Source organism: Peromyscus leucopus, chromosome 8b, assembly GCF_004664715.2.
Source record: "Peromyscus leucopus breed LL Stock chromosome 8b, UCI_PerLeu_2.1, whole genome shotgun sequence".
Classification (NCBI taxonomy): Eukaryota; Metazoa; Chordata; class Mammalia; order Rodentia; family Cricetidae; genus Peromyscus; species Peromyscus leucopus.
Genome location: NC_051086.1, coordinates 81827508 through 81844307, shown reverse-complemented (window position 1 = coordinate 81844307; position 16800 = coordinate 81827508). Strand labels below are relative to the sequence as shown.

The 16800-nt window shown below is 41.7% G+C and overlaps 1 protein-coding gene across 2 annotated transcripts in view; it reads left to right on the top strand.

The window, feature by feature from the left end:
• Window positions 1-16180, top strand: part of Map2k6 (mitogen-activated protein kinase kinase 6) — a 120572-nt gene extending 104392 nt beyond the window's left edge. For both annotated transcript variants that reach the window (XM_028865278.2, XM_028865279.2), the window contains exons 11-12: window positions 9742-9787; window positions 15334-16180. In XM_028865278.2, the coding sequence (XP_028721111.1) occupies window positions 9742-9787; window positions 15334-15411 (124 nt within the window). In that variant the 3' untranslated portion in view covers window positions 15412-16180. The remainder of the gene's footprint in view (window positions 1-9741; window positions 9788-15333) is intronic.
• Window positions 16181-16800: the final 620 nt, after the last annotated feature.

Below are 16800 nucleotides of genomic sequence, written 5' to 3'. Positions count from 1 at the left end.
GTCATTAAAATAATAATACTAGTGACAAAATTTATATCATGTCAGTCTTGAAGTTGTTAAAGGACAGATCTTCTTTTCTAAAACCACAAAATTGCCTGTGGTGGTGGCGCACACCTTTAATCCCAGCACTTGGGGGGCAGAGCCAGGTGGATCTCTGTGAGTTCAAGGTCAGCCTCATCTACAGAGTGAGTTCCAGGAAAGGTGCAAAGCTACACAGAGAAACTCTGTCTTGAACCCCCACCCCCCAAAAAAAACCCCAAAACATTTTATTTATTTATTTATTTATTTATTTATTTATTTATTTATTGTTTGTTTGTTTGTTTGTTTGTTTGTTTGTTTATTTGTTTCTGTGAGTGTGCATGTGTGCCTGAGTGTATGTTTGTATACCATGTACCTGCAAGAGCCCATGGAGGCTAGAAGAGGGTATCAGGTCCCCTAGAATTAGACTTATAGGCTGCTGTGAGCTACCATGTGGGCCCTGGGAACTGAACCTAGGTCCTCTGTAAGAGCAGCCAGTGCGCTTAACCACTGAGCCATCTCTCCAGCCCCATGGGTATTGTCAAAGTTCTCAGTATTGCAGTTATTTTGGAATCAAGTCATCAGGAATCAACTGTGTAATGAGTGATTCTCTTTTGTCACCATGGGGATTGGGTATCCCTAGAAGAGAGCCAGTCTGGCTGTCCTGAGCATCCTTATGTATCCTCGGTTGGACTTCAGGACAGTAGGACAAAACAGTTCCCAGATCAGTAATGCTTGTGCCCACTATAAACCACCAATGTGTTCACTTGGATACCACCCTAAAAATGAACATAAAATTTCACTGACACCCCCTCCCCCATTTTTTAATAGCTATTATGAATGCCTTAGTGGAACTTTATAGACAAAATCTTATTTTTCATTTCTATTAATGGATGAGTCCATCCTGTGCTCAGGCACAGTGTCATTTCATTTGCTTTTCTATTGACAGTTTAGAAGTGAGCGTGAATAGAGTGTAAAGAACCCCAACAAAGTGGTTATTTCTAAAGAAAGCTTACTTTTCTACTTGACTCTTATCTATCTTCCTAATCACACAGCTGTACTACTGACACATTTTCATGAAAAGACCCTGTCTTTTCCAGTGCTACCACTACACTTATCCAGTACAGTCAGGCTGTGGTCTTCAAGACCTTTCCCAGTGACCCGAGATCTTTGTGGTAAGCAGAGAGAGGGGACTGTGGATTTCAGAAGGGATACATGCTAGAAATGGTACATTTTTGTTTTTTTTCCCCCCCGAGACGGGGTTTCTCTGTGTAGTTTTGGTACCTGTCCTGAATCTCACTCTGTAGACCAGGCTGGCCTGGAACTCACAGAGATCCTCCTGGCTCTGCCTCCCAAGTGCTGGGATTAAAGGCGTGCACCACCACTGCCCGGCTTAGTCTAGGGGTCTTGACCAGGTTTGTTTTCCCTGCCAGTTCAAGAATTAAAAGGCAGGACAAATCTGAAGCACAACAGGCAGCTGAGGAGAAATCTCATGCACCGCAGACAGAATAAGCAGTGAAGAGCACACATGTAACAGACACACAGACAAAGAGACCCTCTACAAAGCAGAAGGCGGCCTTGGGAAGGCCAAATCTGTATCTTCTGGAGGCCCCGGGGTCTTAAAGCCCCTGGAGAGTCTTCTTTTCCTACTTTAGCGTTGGTCGGTTTGAAGACACAGGTAGATTGGTTGATTGGTCCACAACTGTTGTATGACGTGTCCTGCCTAGCCCTGACTCCTCTCCCTATCTGTCTGCCCACCAGGCTGCTATCCTCCAGCCCATCAATGCTGCTTATTACTTGTTATATGTTTAGTGTCTTAGCTTGGCTTTTTATCACTGTTAAGAGACACCGTGACCATGGCAACTCTTACAAAGGAAACATTTAATTGGGGTGGCTTACTTGCAGTTTCAGAGGTTCTGTCCATTATCATCATGGTGGGGAGCATGGTGGCATGCAGGCAAATATGGTGCCGGAGCTGAGCGTCCTACATCTTGCAAGCAACAGGAAGTTGACTGAGAGTCACACTGAGGGAAGCTTGAGCAAAGGAGACCTCCAAGTCTACACCCTCAGTGACATACATACTTCCTCCAACAAGGCCATGCCTCCTGATATCAACACTCCCTTGCGGGGGCTATTTTCTTCCAAACCACCAAGGTTAGAAAGTCATGACTTGGGGTGGGCCAGCAGTTGCTATAGGCATCATCACGGCACCCAGTTAACTCTCGAGGCCAGAGTGCCAGGTGCTTACTGTTTTCATTTTTACTTTTCTCCAGTAGTGTCAGAGCAATAGTGCCTTGAGTGAAGAAAGGGAAACTGAGGCATTTATTCCTCATGAATGCCAAGATGAAAGGAACACCAGTCTGTTCGTCCCCTTTTTGCAATCAGTCTCTTATTTAAGCTAGCATATAAAGTGATTGGTTTTGTTGAGGTTTTTCACAAGTATTTTGTTGTTATTGTTCCCTTCCCTGTCTCCTTTCTGTGTTCTCTTACCCCTGTTGGTCTGTTTGTCCCCACAGAAGCTCTCTTCTGCTTACATGTCGTGTATTCCCCAATGGCCTCCTCCATTAAGATCGCTTCTTCCCCTCTCACGGCCCCCTTTTAGATTCACGACCCACCCCCCTCACACCCACACATACCTACCCACACCCCTACCCACACACACACACACACACACACACACACACACACACACACACACCCCTACACACACCCTCCCACACTTAACCCCCTATTGTAGTAGTCAGGGTTCTCTAGAGGAACAGAACTGAGATTATGAATAAGTATGTACATATTCTGACTCCTGACTCCTGTAAAAGTAGGCTCTCACACCAGAGAAGGAATGGATTTGCCAGTGAGGGTAAGAGCAAAGCAGGAGAAGAGAGCAAGCTTCCTTCTTGCATGGCCTTCTTGTAGGCTGCCAGCAGAAGGTGTGGTCCAGATTAAAGGTGCATTTTCTCACTTTCAAGAGATCTGGATTAAAGGTGGGTCTTCCCACTTCAAATGAATTAAGTAAGAAAGAAAAATCCCTTATAAGTGTTCTCAGCTCTTTGGGTTTTAGTTAATTCCAGATATAGTCAAGTTGACAACCTTGAATAGCCATCACACCTGCACACATACACAAACCCCTACACACACACACACACACACACACTTTTTCTTTCTCTATCCATTTGGATAATGGACCTCTAGGTTATTGGACCTTTAAATTATTGTGGATAGTGCAACAATATGCTCAGTTATGAAATATTTGTAGCGGGACAGAGAGTTCTTTCTGTGTATGCCCGGGAAGAGGGGTAGTGGAGGTGATAGAGCTGGGTTCTGTGGTAATTCTAGTTTTAGTTTTTTACCAAATCTCCATAGTCATTTCCAAAGTAGCTATAGAAGTTTACATTCCCAGCAGCAGTGAACAAAGGCTCCTCTTTGCCTGTACCCACACCAGCAATCTTTTGTTTGTTTTCTTTTTTTAAACGTTATATTATTGTTTGAAACTTTCATACATACATATAGAGTGTATTTTTATCCTATCCATCCACCACTACCTCCCTCCAGCATCCCTTACTGCTTCCACCTTGTCTGCCTCCCAACTTCCTGTCCTTTTTTTTTTTTTTTAATGATTGTTAAGAATCCCCTAAGTCCAATTAGTGCTGCATATCCTCAAAGGAGAGTGACTCTCCTCCTCAAGTGGCCACCAACCACTCAGATCCTCCACCAAGGGTGGGGTCTCCAGGGACCCCTCCCCATCCATTCGGAATTTTGATCGACTTGATCTTCTGCAGGTCTTCTCTGGTAATAACAGCTGCTGTAAGTTGATGTGAGCAAAAGCCAGGTCACGTGTAGAACTCAGCCTCTCCCAGCCCTCTCCCACATCCTCTGGCTTGTATATTTTTTCTGTCCCTTCTTTTATTGGCAATAGCCATCATATTTAAGATGAGCTGGAATCTCAAAGAACTGTTAATTCGGAGTTCTGGGATAGCTAAGGATATTGAAAATGTTTTCAAATATTTATTGGCCATATGTGTTTCTTCTTTTGAGAATTATCTATTTAGTCCATTAGCCCATTTATTGATGGGAAGATTTATTTATTTGGGTGTTTAAAACTTGTTATGTAGTATAGGTAGCAAATCCTTGTCTGAGGTGTAGATGGCAAAGCCTTTCCTCCTGTTCTGTTGGCTGTCTTTTCAGTCTGATAATTGTTTCTTCAGCTGCATAGAAACTTTAATTTCATGTAATCCCACTAGTCAACTTTTGGGATTATTTTCTGTGGAATAAGAGTCCTTTTCACAGTTCTTGCCTATGTCAGTATCTTGAAGCATTTCAGAGGAACACAGAGCAATAATGATTCTTAGAAATACTTCTTCCATTATGTAGTCATTTCAAAATAGCACAACTGAAGGCTACTCCTTTTCCCTAGTGTACATTTTTAACATGGAGATTTTAAATAATTCCTAAGGTGGGTAGCACTGACCTGTATTAGTTACTCTTCTATTGCTGTGATAAAACACCACACTAAAGGAAATTTATAGGAGAAAGAGGTTATGGTTTCATAGGGATAAGCCTATCATTTCAGGGAGGCATGACAGCAAGCAGCAGTCATGGGGGCTGGAGCAAAGCCAAGGGCTGACATCTTGAACCTCAAGTAGGAAGCAGAGAGAGCGAACAGAGAGTAGGGAGACATCATTAAGCTCTCAGAGCCAACCTCCAGTGACATACTTCCAGCAAGACCACACCTTCTAAACAGCTCCAAACAGTGCCACCAAGTGGGGCCCGAGTATTCAAATGCTTGAGACTATGGGAAACATTTCTCATTCAAACCACCACATGACCAAACAGGCCTTGTTTTTGGATGCATGATACTGAATTCTAATAGGAAATCCTTACAGTTTAGTCTTATAGAAAGTTTAATATAAGAGTTTATTTTTTAAAAATGGGATCTTTGCCGGGCGGTGGTGGTGCACGCCTTTAATCCCAGCACTCGGGAGGCAGAGCCAGGCGGATCTCTGTGAGTTCGAGGCCAGTCTGGGCTACCAAGTGAGTCCCAGGAAAGGCGCAAAGCTACACAGAGAAACCCTGTCTCGAAAAACAAAAAAAACAAAAAAACAAAAAAAAAAAAGGGATCTTAGCAGATGGCGCATATATATATAACACACACACACACACACACACACACACACACACACACACACACGATCCATATGTTTTTTATTGTGTGCATTTATATAGTGTGTATATATATGTATATATATATATAGTGCATGTATCTGAGTACATATAGTTGTTTGTGCATGTATGTTGTATATGTTTTTGTGTGTATGTAGATGTTATGTGTGCATGTGAGGGGGGCAGAGGTCAACTACAGGTGTCATTTCTCAGTATGATCCACCTTTTTTTTTGAGACACGGTATCTCATTTAGCTAGGCTGACTGGCCATGAAGCCCAAGGTTCTTCCTGCTTTTCCCTCTTCAGTGCTAAAATTAGAAGTGTGTACTGTTGCTGTTAGCTTTTTATGTGGGCTTTGGAAATCAAACTCAGGTCTGCATGCTCATGGGGAGAGCACTTTCCGCATCGAGCCTGCTCTCTGGCCCAGCAGCTCGGCAGTTTTCACTGGAACCTCTTCTTATATGTTCATACAAGAGAGTCCTAGAAACAAGCTGCCCTCTGCTACAATAGTTTGACTTACGTTTGCATTTCCCCCAGGCCTACTTTGGAGTCTCAGTGCCCAGCTGAAGAGCCCATTGCCATACCCAAATGGGGTGGAGGCCTGTCCAGATGTCAATACTGTTTGTCTCAGGGGCTAGAATGAAAAGTCGATTAAGCACAGTCTGTCTGTTCAGAAAAGGACAGTAAAAGAGGCAGTAGATATTTATTTATCTTTTGACAAATGTATGACTTCACAGGCACACTGTGTTTTTATTCTGTGGACGTACCAAATAGCCCTTCTTGGAAATGATCAGGGTGAGTTCAAATAGGCAGAAAGCCTCTGGTCAGCATAAACTTCAAGCTAGCAATTCTCGAGACAGCGCGGATCTGTTTTGTAGTGTCAGCCATGGTCAGGAGCCTGTGTTGTGGCATTTGGAAGAGGAATTAGAGAAGTTAGCTAATTGCACACTTGAAAATGACAAGCCACTCGAACATTCAAAAGTCAGACTTCAATCCAAGAAGAAAGTGGTGTACCTTTGAACTCCAAGGTTGTTATTTTATACTGAATTTCAAGCATTTCCTACTAAACATGGAAAATTTGCTTCCACCTCAACTTTATCTTGGGTATCTTTACTATTCTTAGTGCCTCTTTTGAAGTGTTTTTGATTAAGAAGATGGAGAGAATAGGTTAAATCTGTTATACTAAGTCAATGAATGGTCTTTCTTTTCCTCCCTCCATCCCTTTCTTCCTTCCTCCCTCCCTCCCTCTCTCCCTCCCTCCCTCCTTCCCTCCCTCCCTCCTTCTTTAGATAGGGTTTTCCTGTATACACTAGGCTGTCCTAAAAGTCCCTCTGTAGCCCAGGCTGGCCTTGATTCCATAATCCTGCTGCAGCCTCCTGAGTGCTGGAATTATAGGCATCATTACTATGGCCAGTTGCTGTGTAAGTCCTTTTCATTACAGCTCTGTAGTTGGAGATAAACTTTCCTTTCTGACCAGGGGCTATAAGTCAAGAGGTAGCTCATTGGGTAGTTGGGCAACAGCCTCTGAGGTTTGAGGAATCTTAAACATTTTCTCACTGATCAACTAGGGTGACTTTCCCCAAATTTGAAAAATACAGATTAAAGCAAGAGAGAAAATTTTGCAAACTGTTCTGGAGGATAAAAAATGTCCTGTTTTTAGTGCATGAGCTGGCTGTTTGGAACCTGGGGCCTTTGCAGGGACACTTTGCTCAGCCTGGGAGCAGGGGACGACTTGCCTGGACTGAATCCCCAGGGGAGTCCTTGCCTTGGAGGAGATGGGAATGGGGGCTGGGCTGGGGGGAGAGTGGGGGAGGAGGAGCAGGGAGGACAGAGAAATCCATGGCTGATGTGTAAAATTAAATTAAATTATAAAATAAAAAATACAATAAAAAAGACTTCACAAAGTGTTACAACAACAACAACAACAACAACAACAAAATGTCCTGCTTCAAGATCACTTTTACTTAAAGCTTGAAACCCTCAGGGCTGGGGTTAATCACCTGGTGGTGGAGTGCTTTCCTAGTCTGGGCAGGGTCCTGGGCTCTCTCTTCGGTGTCACAAAGACAAGAAGAGAAAAAGGAGAGGAACTTTTAAAGCCTTTAGACCAACTGGGAGATCATGGTTGTTACAAGAACCCATTATTTTAACATTTCAAGATCAAGATGTTTCCCTTGGCTAATCATTCCCTTAGTTCTGCTATTGAGTAAAAAGTTAGTCATGGGAAGGTGGAACATAAGAGTGTTTTGGATTTAATATATTTTAAACATTTTAAAAATTTCTTCCTTCCCTTCTTTCTCCCTCCCTCCCTCCCTCCCTCCCTCCTTTCTTCCCTCCCTCATTCCTTCCTTCCGTCCTTCCTTCTGTCCTTCCGTCCTTCTTTCTTTCTTGAGTGTGCAGGGTGTATGCTGCCATGGTGTGCATATGGAGGTCAGAGGGTAGCTTCTGGGAGTCTGTTCTCTCCTTCTGCTGGGTGGGTTCCAGGAATAAAACTCAGGTTGCCAGTCTTGGCAGCAAATGCCCTTACCAGTGAAACCATCTTTCTGGCCCCTCAGATTTCATATTTAACCACTTGAATATTGAATATAGTTTTAATATTGTGTTTTTGTTTCCTTTCTTTGATTTAATAAGTTAAATCGTTTAACTAATGGAGAATTTCTAGGTTTAAATTTGCTTTGAACAATAGTTGGATATTTGGGGCTTCTGTATAATTAAAAAAAAAAAATCTAAGATCTATGTGCAAGGCAGTAATGTCCACAGAGGGCAGTTCTGCGATTCTGAGAATTTAGACAACCTTTAGTTACTAGGAAGGCAGAAGAGAGAGGTAGGAGGTATTCATAACGAGAATATAAATAAATAGCATATGAACCAACTGGAGATGATTCTTCCAATTGAGTTCCATTTTAGAGAAGGAAATAGGAAATTGAAAGAAAAAGAAAAAAGAAAAAGAGGGCCACCCAGTGGCACACAGTCCAAAAATGTTTAGCAACATCCTTGGCCTCTATCAGATGCTAGCAAGAACACCTGCTAACTAGTTGTGACAACCCAAAATGCCTCCAGACATTGAAAAATGTCCCCTGGGGTGGAGGTACAGGATCATCATCATTGGGAACCACCAACATTGACCCTCAGGATATAGGCATATACAAAGCCATGAGTGGGTTAAAAATTCATTCATTTCACCCAGGCACACATTCCCATATCAGCCCCACGCTGACAGTTGATAATTCTTCTTTCTAATGCACTCTTATTTTTATCCCCAGTTGAGATGAACTTTCTCTCATAGGTTGTCTGGTCCCTGAGGTCCCTAGGTCCTAGGTCTGCCCTCAGTTCCAGGTTGAGACTTCTGCCCTCACCTCTACCCTGTCTCAGGTTCCCTGGCTTCTACCCACAGCATTGCCTGGAATCAACTGGTAGGCTGCTTTTAAGTTGTTTTGGTTCAAAAACTTCCTCCCCTTTTAATTTTTAAAGAGAATTTTTGATTTTGCTTAAAACTGTATAGTTTAAAGTCTCTCACTGACGTCACTCTCCCGCAGTCCTGTACTTTGCTTCCCTCATGGTGATTAGTTTTCGTGGGTGCAGCAGAGCACATGTCACGTGTCCAAGACCTCTCTTGCTAAAAAGGATCTATCAGCACACATCCTAGGAGCCCAATATGCTGTCACATTGTGGTTCTTCAGCTTTATTGACAACTTTCTTTCCATTCACGTATGATTTTATGGTCCAGTGGCTACAGAAAGCTCTAGGTTGTTTCGCACATCATAGTTTCCAAGGTTGTCCTTTTCTCCATTCTATAGCCTGGAACTCTAGCATCAAGTAAACTGTTTTTTTCCTTTTTCCATTTTAGAGCCAGGGGTGGAAAGAGAATCGGGGTGGGTTGAGGACAGGGGTGATGGATTTGGTCTCTTTCATGTTGCAGTTTTATGAGGATTGCCTCTGGTATCAAATGTTATTAAATGTCTGGGTATTCAGAGAACTGAGTGACCACTAGACAGTACTGCACAACCACAAACTATTTCTAAGAATAATTGCTAATTTGCTGACTGAATATACTTTCCTTTTTTTTTTATTTTTAAATCTACTAAGACACAGTGAACCAGTAGCTCTACCTTAGTTAAATATAGGTTTCTGTCTCAGGCAGGTATATGGAAGGGAGGACAGGCAGGGAGGACGATGCAGCTGAAGGCAGTGAAGAGTGCTTGGTGTCCTGTGAGAGACACTTGCTGATTTCTTTTCCAGGAGGTGGGATAGACGCTACCCTGAAGGAAAGTACAGATAGGTTTGGAAATGCAATGGTTCTGGATCAGACAAGTTAGACCAAATGTCGTTCATGATATATTAAAGGAGAATAAACACACATACACGCTACACCCATACTTATCCATTTAAGCCCATAGTGGCTTAAAACATAATTTGTAAGAGTTTATGAGTTACAGTAGAAGAAGTCGAGATAAGAAGCCTGTTTTCTGTGCCTAAAAAAAAAGATAGTTATGGTCAGTTTTATACTAGTCTTGAAATCCTCACAGTGAAAAATGTGATTTTTAATGTGATTATTTTTTTTTCTTTAAGCTTGAAGAAAAATTCCAAAGAACGGCCCACATATCCAGAGCTTATGGTGAGTGTGAACACTTTGGTGTGTGTTACCAAACTAACTCACTAACAGTGAAGTAGCCACGGCTAAGATGATGAGGAAATCACTAGTTAGGAAGAGTTGATCCATTGAGATATGGTTGATTCCCAGGAACTGGACTAAAGAAGGAGTTAAGGGCCCTTCCTCATTGTTTTTTAATGTTTTATCTTATGTGCCTATATTTGTGGGTATTCATGTGTCACAGTGCACATGCAGAGGTCAGTTTTCTCCTTCCACCATGTGGGTCCTGGGAATTGAACTCAGGTCGTCAGGCTTGGCAGCCAGTGCTATTACTCACTGAGCCATCTTGCTGGCTTATGTTCATTGGTTTTTTGTTGTTGTTTGCTTGTTTGTTTGTTTTGATGCAAGCTCAGACTGTGTCATCTTTCCCAGTGATGTTTTCCATGTTGGGTAAACCTGGAAAACATTTATGTCCGTGAAATTTATATTTTCACATTTGGAAGAGTCCCGCTGTAAATGTACGGGAAATGTGAGTTTTGAGACTTAAGTGAGATAGCTTACCGGCCATGTAGCCTATCAAGTTTTCAGAACAAATCTTGGATGAATTAGATGAATTTCTTTCTCCTTGCCTTTTGGTCTTCATGTTGGTGCAAAGAGGTAGAGTAAAGCACCTGCTTCTGTATTTATTGTTTGTCCTATCAGTAAAACATGGATGAAAATCAAAATCCCAGCACTGTCGCTCTATAACAGTGTTTCTACCTAGACAGATATTGAATGTGCGATGAGTACATTTTGGAGATAAATGTAAAATTTAGGCTCTCTGTGAATTTGTGTTTACCACCCCCACCTCAGATTTATCTTAACGATCAAGGTTTGAATCTTAACAGTGGGAGGGAGATATGCTCAGTTCATTTCTGTTGCTGTGATAAACTACCCCAACAAAGGGCAACTTAAGAGAGAAAGGGTTCATTTCAGTTCATAAGTCTAGGCTATTCCATCACTGCCAGGAAGCCAGAGCAGCAGCAGGTCAAGGCAGGTCATCCCACCCCACTTACAGTTGAGAGCAGAGACAGAAATCAGTACGTGTTAGCTGCTGGTTTGCATTTAGCTTGACTTCACCACTCTTAAAACAAGTCAGGACCCTCTGCCTAGGGAATGGTGGCACCCACAGTGAGCTGTATCTTTTCATATCAATGAACTCAATTTAGGCACTTTCTCACAAACATGCCCATAGGCCAACCCAAGGTAGATAATCCCTCATTAAGACTCTCTTCCCAGATGGTTTTGGGTTATGCCAAGTTGATAGTTAAAGGTAACCACCCCAGAGAATTACGATGTTGTCCAGTCCCAAGAGAGGGAAGAGCAAAATTTGAGATACTTTATTAGTGGACCTGCTAGCAGCAGTCCCCAGGTGCTTTCTTCTGTCCTACCTACAGCCTCACCATCCGGATCAGCTGGGTGCATCGTAGACGTGTGGGCTCCTGATACCTCTTTTTGAATTGTGTTTTGAGGTAGCTGAGACACAGAGAAGGAACCATTTGGAAATATCTGTAAGAGTTATAGAAGAGAGGTTGGAGATAGCTAAATGGCCGGGCTCTGTAACTCCAGCTCCAGAGGAGTTGATGTCAACTTCAGGCCTCTGTGGGTACTGTACTCACATGAACATTCTACTTCCCCATACACATACACACAAAATTAAAAATAAGATATTGAAAAAAGCGTTATAAAAAAGATGACCTGTGTGATCATCTCGGGCATGTGTTGTTTCAGGTCTGGGTATTAGCTTTGGTTTATTTATGCTGAACCATTCTCTTATTGGAAGAATTGGAGTCAGGCCAATTCCTGGAGCGTCCATTATCCCCCTTTAAAACAACAATGTCCAGTCTTCAATACTCAACAGCTTTATAAAAATAGATGTGTGATATTTGAGGATATATCTGCATGTTTAAGTTGAATATTTGTTCTTGGATTATTATTACTTTTTTAAAAGTGACCAACTGGAGGCCTTCCCAGGCCTGGCTGCCCCTTTGTGGTGTGCTTGGACTAAAAGAATTTCACATGAAGTGTGACAGACAGGAAACAATTCCTGTGGGATCTTAGGGAACTTCAAATCCCGATGTCTGCTTTGTAACTAATTGTTAAAATAAGAACATTTTCTCTGTAGTTCAGCTATTTACAATGGAGAACATCACCGCCCCCCCTTTTTAATCTAAGTGGCCTCTTACCAAAAATTTCATCAGAAAACATTTGAGGAAAAAAATATTTCCTATACATCAGCATCTGGTATTGATGTCTACCTTCCCGCTACAATCTAACAAACACTGAGGGGTTTTGGCATGTCTATTAATGTAAGATTATGTGGACAACCTCCCCCTTTATGGCATTAGCCATTGTGGTACTGGAAATGGACGTGCCTTTTAAGACCATAACTATTCCCCGCTTTCCTGTGGAATTGAGGTTTTTAAATGGAAACTCTGAGTCGGAACTCCCTGACTTCAGCACTGGGCAACACGTGGTGGGAAGCTATTGTTTCAGTTTCAGGAATTTGTAAAGAGGTAGGAAGGGTTAAAAAAAAAAGATATTTTTTTCCAAATAAAGGAATATTATTATCAAAGCTCCAACCCAGATATGTACTTGTTATAATATTCCCAGTCATTTTCCCCCTAATTCAGATTGAGGGCTATACATGCCTCAGGTCCATCTTATCTGTACATTTCCTTGAACTTGTGCTTTGTATCATTTTTCTTCGACAGCAGATATTAGCCAATTCTTTTTTTTTTTTAAAGATAGTATTTTAGGTTACTGAGCCATGCAGTTGCTGTTAAAATGAGTGACTTAAGCTGAAAGCAGCCATATTCGATACGACAGCAAAAAGAGCATCTGCCGTGTTTCAATAGAACTTTATTTAAAAGTCCGAAAGTGTATCCGTAACTTTTCTATTTCTGTGATTAAAGCACTGTAACCGAGTCAGTTTAGAGAAAGAAGGGTTGGTGGGGGCAGATAGCTCTGGAAGGTTACAGCGCTTGATGATGGAGCCCAGGTGGCTGGAGCGGGAGGCTGAAGTGCAAGCAGGAAGCAGAGATCACCAACAGGGAATGGCATGAGTCTTTGCAACCACAAAGCTGCACCCCCCCCCCCCCCAACTACTTCCTCCAGTAAGGTCATATCTCCCAAACCTACGTCAACAGCATCACCATCTTGGGACCAAGTCTTTAAACATCTGAGCTTATGGGAGACATTTCCCATTTAAACCACCACAGACAGGGAGTTAGATTTGGACTCTGGATTGCAGTTTGACTCCCCCTGCCTTAGATGGTTACCACCGGAGATAGTAACCAGGCTGGTTAGATGATTTCCCAGTGAACTGATTGTCTTCTCCAAATATCTGAGGAAGTTCTTGATTTGAATTGCAGTGTAAAACAAGGATAACTGAACCCACAGTCCTGGAGGTTGAGGTGCATGTGTGGGGTATTTGGGAGGCCTGTTGGTGATGGGGCTTGCTTCTCTGATCCTGGCAGCATGTCCGTGAATCTCTTTGCTTCCTCATGGCACTACAGGAATCCTAAATACTACAGAGTCCTCTCTCTTAAGACTTGGCCTTTTTTAGGGGAAACTTAGTCTGGGGCTGTAGCCTGGGGATTGTTTGTAAGACCCCATTTGCCCACCTGAGGTACTGCCCTTTCTATTCTTAGTCTATTCCTTGCTTAGAGAAGGAATTGAGTTCTCAACACTCTTTAACTTCAAAGCCCCATACAAGACTACTCACACCTTCCATGTTGATTGGCTTGGTTTGCTGGACCCCAAAGTATTTTCTTAGTCTGGGATAAACTAAAAGATACCTAAAGGATTTGTTTTTAATTAAGGGTTTCATATATTATTATATAATTCATTCATGGACTCAAGCTCTATGTATTGAGCTGGTAACAGCAGAATCAGAGTCAAGGTGGGGCTGACAGGCATTGGAATCGGTCATCAAGACAATCTGAGGTTTGGCATGTTGTGTTTTGATAGTAAAAAGCGTTTTAAGCATGTTAAAGAGCCCCAAATGTCAAGAGGATGTGGGAAAGCTAATAAGTATGATGGTTAAAGTAAAACAACAAAAACAAAACCATGGTAAGTGTGCCGTGTAAGTGGTCAGTAATTGAAAGTGATATCACTATTTGGCAGATGGGGGAATTCAGAATGAAGGGCCTTGAATCTAGAACTTCACATTGGGTGTAAGGCTCTGAGCCAGCACACAACCCATATCCTCTAATGGGCAAAACAGGAGATCTTTCCATGTTCTGAGTCACAGTGTTCAACAGTGACCACCTACTTTCTTTTGGGTTTTATTTCTTTGTTCCTTCCCCCATTACATTGTTTCCTAAAATTTGCATGGGTGGGCATTCAGTTCCCCACAAAGCTGACTCATCCAGCCCTCTACTGTCAGGTTTCAAACAAATATAATTAGAAAACCTACTGGCAGGCAGAATGAAGGTTGCAAACTGAACCCCTCATCAGGGAAACAGAGTGAGTCATCTTATGTCTGCATGAGAAAACACCCAGGTTGAGCCATTCCAACCAGCCACTGAAAGTAGTACCCTGAGACTGTCGGAGACCTGGGCATGGTAGATGAGGTGGAAGGGTGTGTGGTACTGGTACCTGAAGGAATTGTCCTTTTGAGTTCCTTTGCTTGGTTTCTGTTCCCACTAGAAGAACTGACAAACATGATCTAATGTATGCCTCTCTAACTGGAGATTGAAGGCTCTGTAGCCCGACACTTATAGCCCAACTGAGTAATTCAAGGATTGTTCTGCACACAGAAAAATGGCTTAGTCATCTGACTTGCTTTGAAATATGTGGGCTCTTGCATCATGCCTTACCTTTTCTACACAAAGTCTAAGTTTTCTTTCTTTAAATTGACTTAATCTGAGCTGTATACAAAGAAATTTTTTTTCTTTTTCTTTTTTATTTTCTCAATCTTTAATCTCTGAGTTGAATTTTCTCTGAACATACCAGTAGTCTGGCGTTATTCTGTAGATGGATTAAACCTTTCAAGACTGATAGAATGTAGCCCTTAGCTGTGGGCGTGGCCTTAAAAATGGCCTTAGGTGTTTTAGTTGAAACCAGTTTTCCAATGCCAAAGGCATGAATGCCTTCCTTGTCCATTTACTGTTCAGAGAACATTGATGTCTTGTTCCACCACCCTGTTCTTATTCCCATGAAGTAGAAGAATCTAAGTCTCTGATTTTAATCATTTTATTATTGCGGCTGTCTAAAATGACTCTGTAGAGATGGTCTTACCCAATCTTTGTATTTCTGTATGGATGGAATTATGTAGCATACTTGCATATGTTATTTAAATTAATAGAGTCTTTGTATTGGAAGCCTACATATACCAAAATTAGAGATAACCTTAAAATATGCATGTCAAAAAATATGTGCTTGATTTTACAAAAGATATGGGAAATCTGATTTGCTTCAATAGAGATATTAACCTATTTATTAAACCCATAGATTCATTTGCTAATTTTATATATTATCAATGTCAAGTATTAATGCCATGTATTTTTTTTTCTTTTCTTTCCCAGCAACATCCATTTTTCACCCTACACGAATCCAAAGCAACAGATGTGGCATCTTTTGTAAAACTGATACTTGGGGACTAAAAAGCCATGGACTTACTGGTTGACCCTACTGTGGATTGGTGGGTTTACAGGGTGAAGTGAGTTCATTACAACACCAACAGGAAAAGTCATCTTGAGATCATTGAACCCTCCCTGCCTTTTTGAGGGTTTTTTTCTCCCTATTTTTTCTTTTTCCTCTCCAAAGGGGGCCATGGAATCTCTAGTATAGAATGAACTCTCTAGATGGATGAAATATGATAAAGGCTTAGGACTTGAAAAGGTGATTAAATATTTAATGACGAGTCATATGAGTCCTCAAGCTTCTCAGATTTCTCGTGTTCTTTACAAAATGAATGCATTGGCCCTGGTAACAAGGTGCTACAGTAGTGATGAAATTGTAAAGTAGATTTGTAGTGTATCCCACTTATTATTTTAATATTTATGTTTCAGTGCTTGGTTGGAAATATTCCATTTTATGCAAGAAGGGAGACAGAGAGGCAAGGCTGACTTGGCAGTATTTATAGGGCTTTTATTTTGTAAGTTCAATCATGTCTGTGGTCCAGAGGAAGTTATTTAATATGCATCTGTAAGAATACTATAAAAATCTCAAGCAAAGGGGCTCTTCCTGTGCAGTGTGGCTTGCAGCTGTTGTGGCTGCTGCTCCCAAACTTCAACTCAATCCTGGGTAACCACTGCAACTTTTGAATGAATTGTCAAAGTATCTTGATCATATCCCACCCCCCAACTTTGGAAAACATGGAAGTCATTTGTATCATGGCTCAAAGAGTAAAAACCAATGGGTCTCTTCAAATTTGTGGTATAGTTTCAGTGAAAAATGAAACTAATGGAAAGTGGTGTGCTCTTTATATTTACTTATCTTTCTCTGTGTATGCATTTGTGTATGTATTTGTTTGTGTATGTGTGTGTGTTCATGTGTGTGTGTGTGTGTGTGTGTGTGTGTGTGTGTGTGTGTGTGTGTTCCTTTGTTAAACCAACTCCTACTAAGTGGCTTCTAGAAACACCTATATTAGAAGGATACCTGTCAGTCATGAGATGCGATATGAAAACTCACAGAGAGAAATGAAGTGTCCTGCTCTTGATTCTCCTCAGTGGATGTACCCCAAGGCCTGCCTTTGTAATTCGCAAATTACCCTGCTTTGCTTGTTTGTTTTTAATGTTCCATAAAAACGCCTTATTATTAGAAGGGCTGTGATAGGAGATGCTAAAAGGCATCGGTCTTTCAGTGAAATGATAATGTAATGTGGAATCCTGCCTCGGCACAGACTGCTAAGTTGTCATAGGCTCAGGCCATGTCAGGTGTTTCTATAGCTTCATGGAGTGGCTTGTTCCACTTTCAAGTTCTAACAGATTGACGAAACAACCAAGTATTTTCTTGTGATTAAGGACACCATGGGTCCTCTAGTTTAAGCT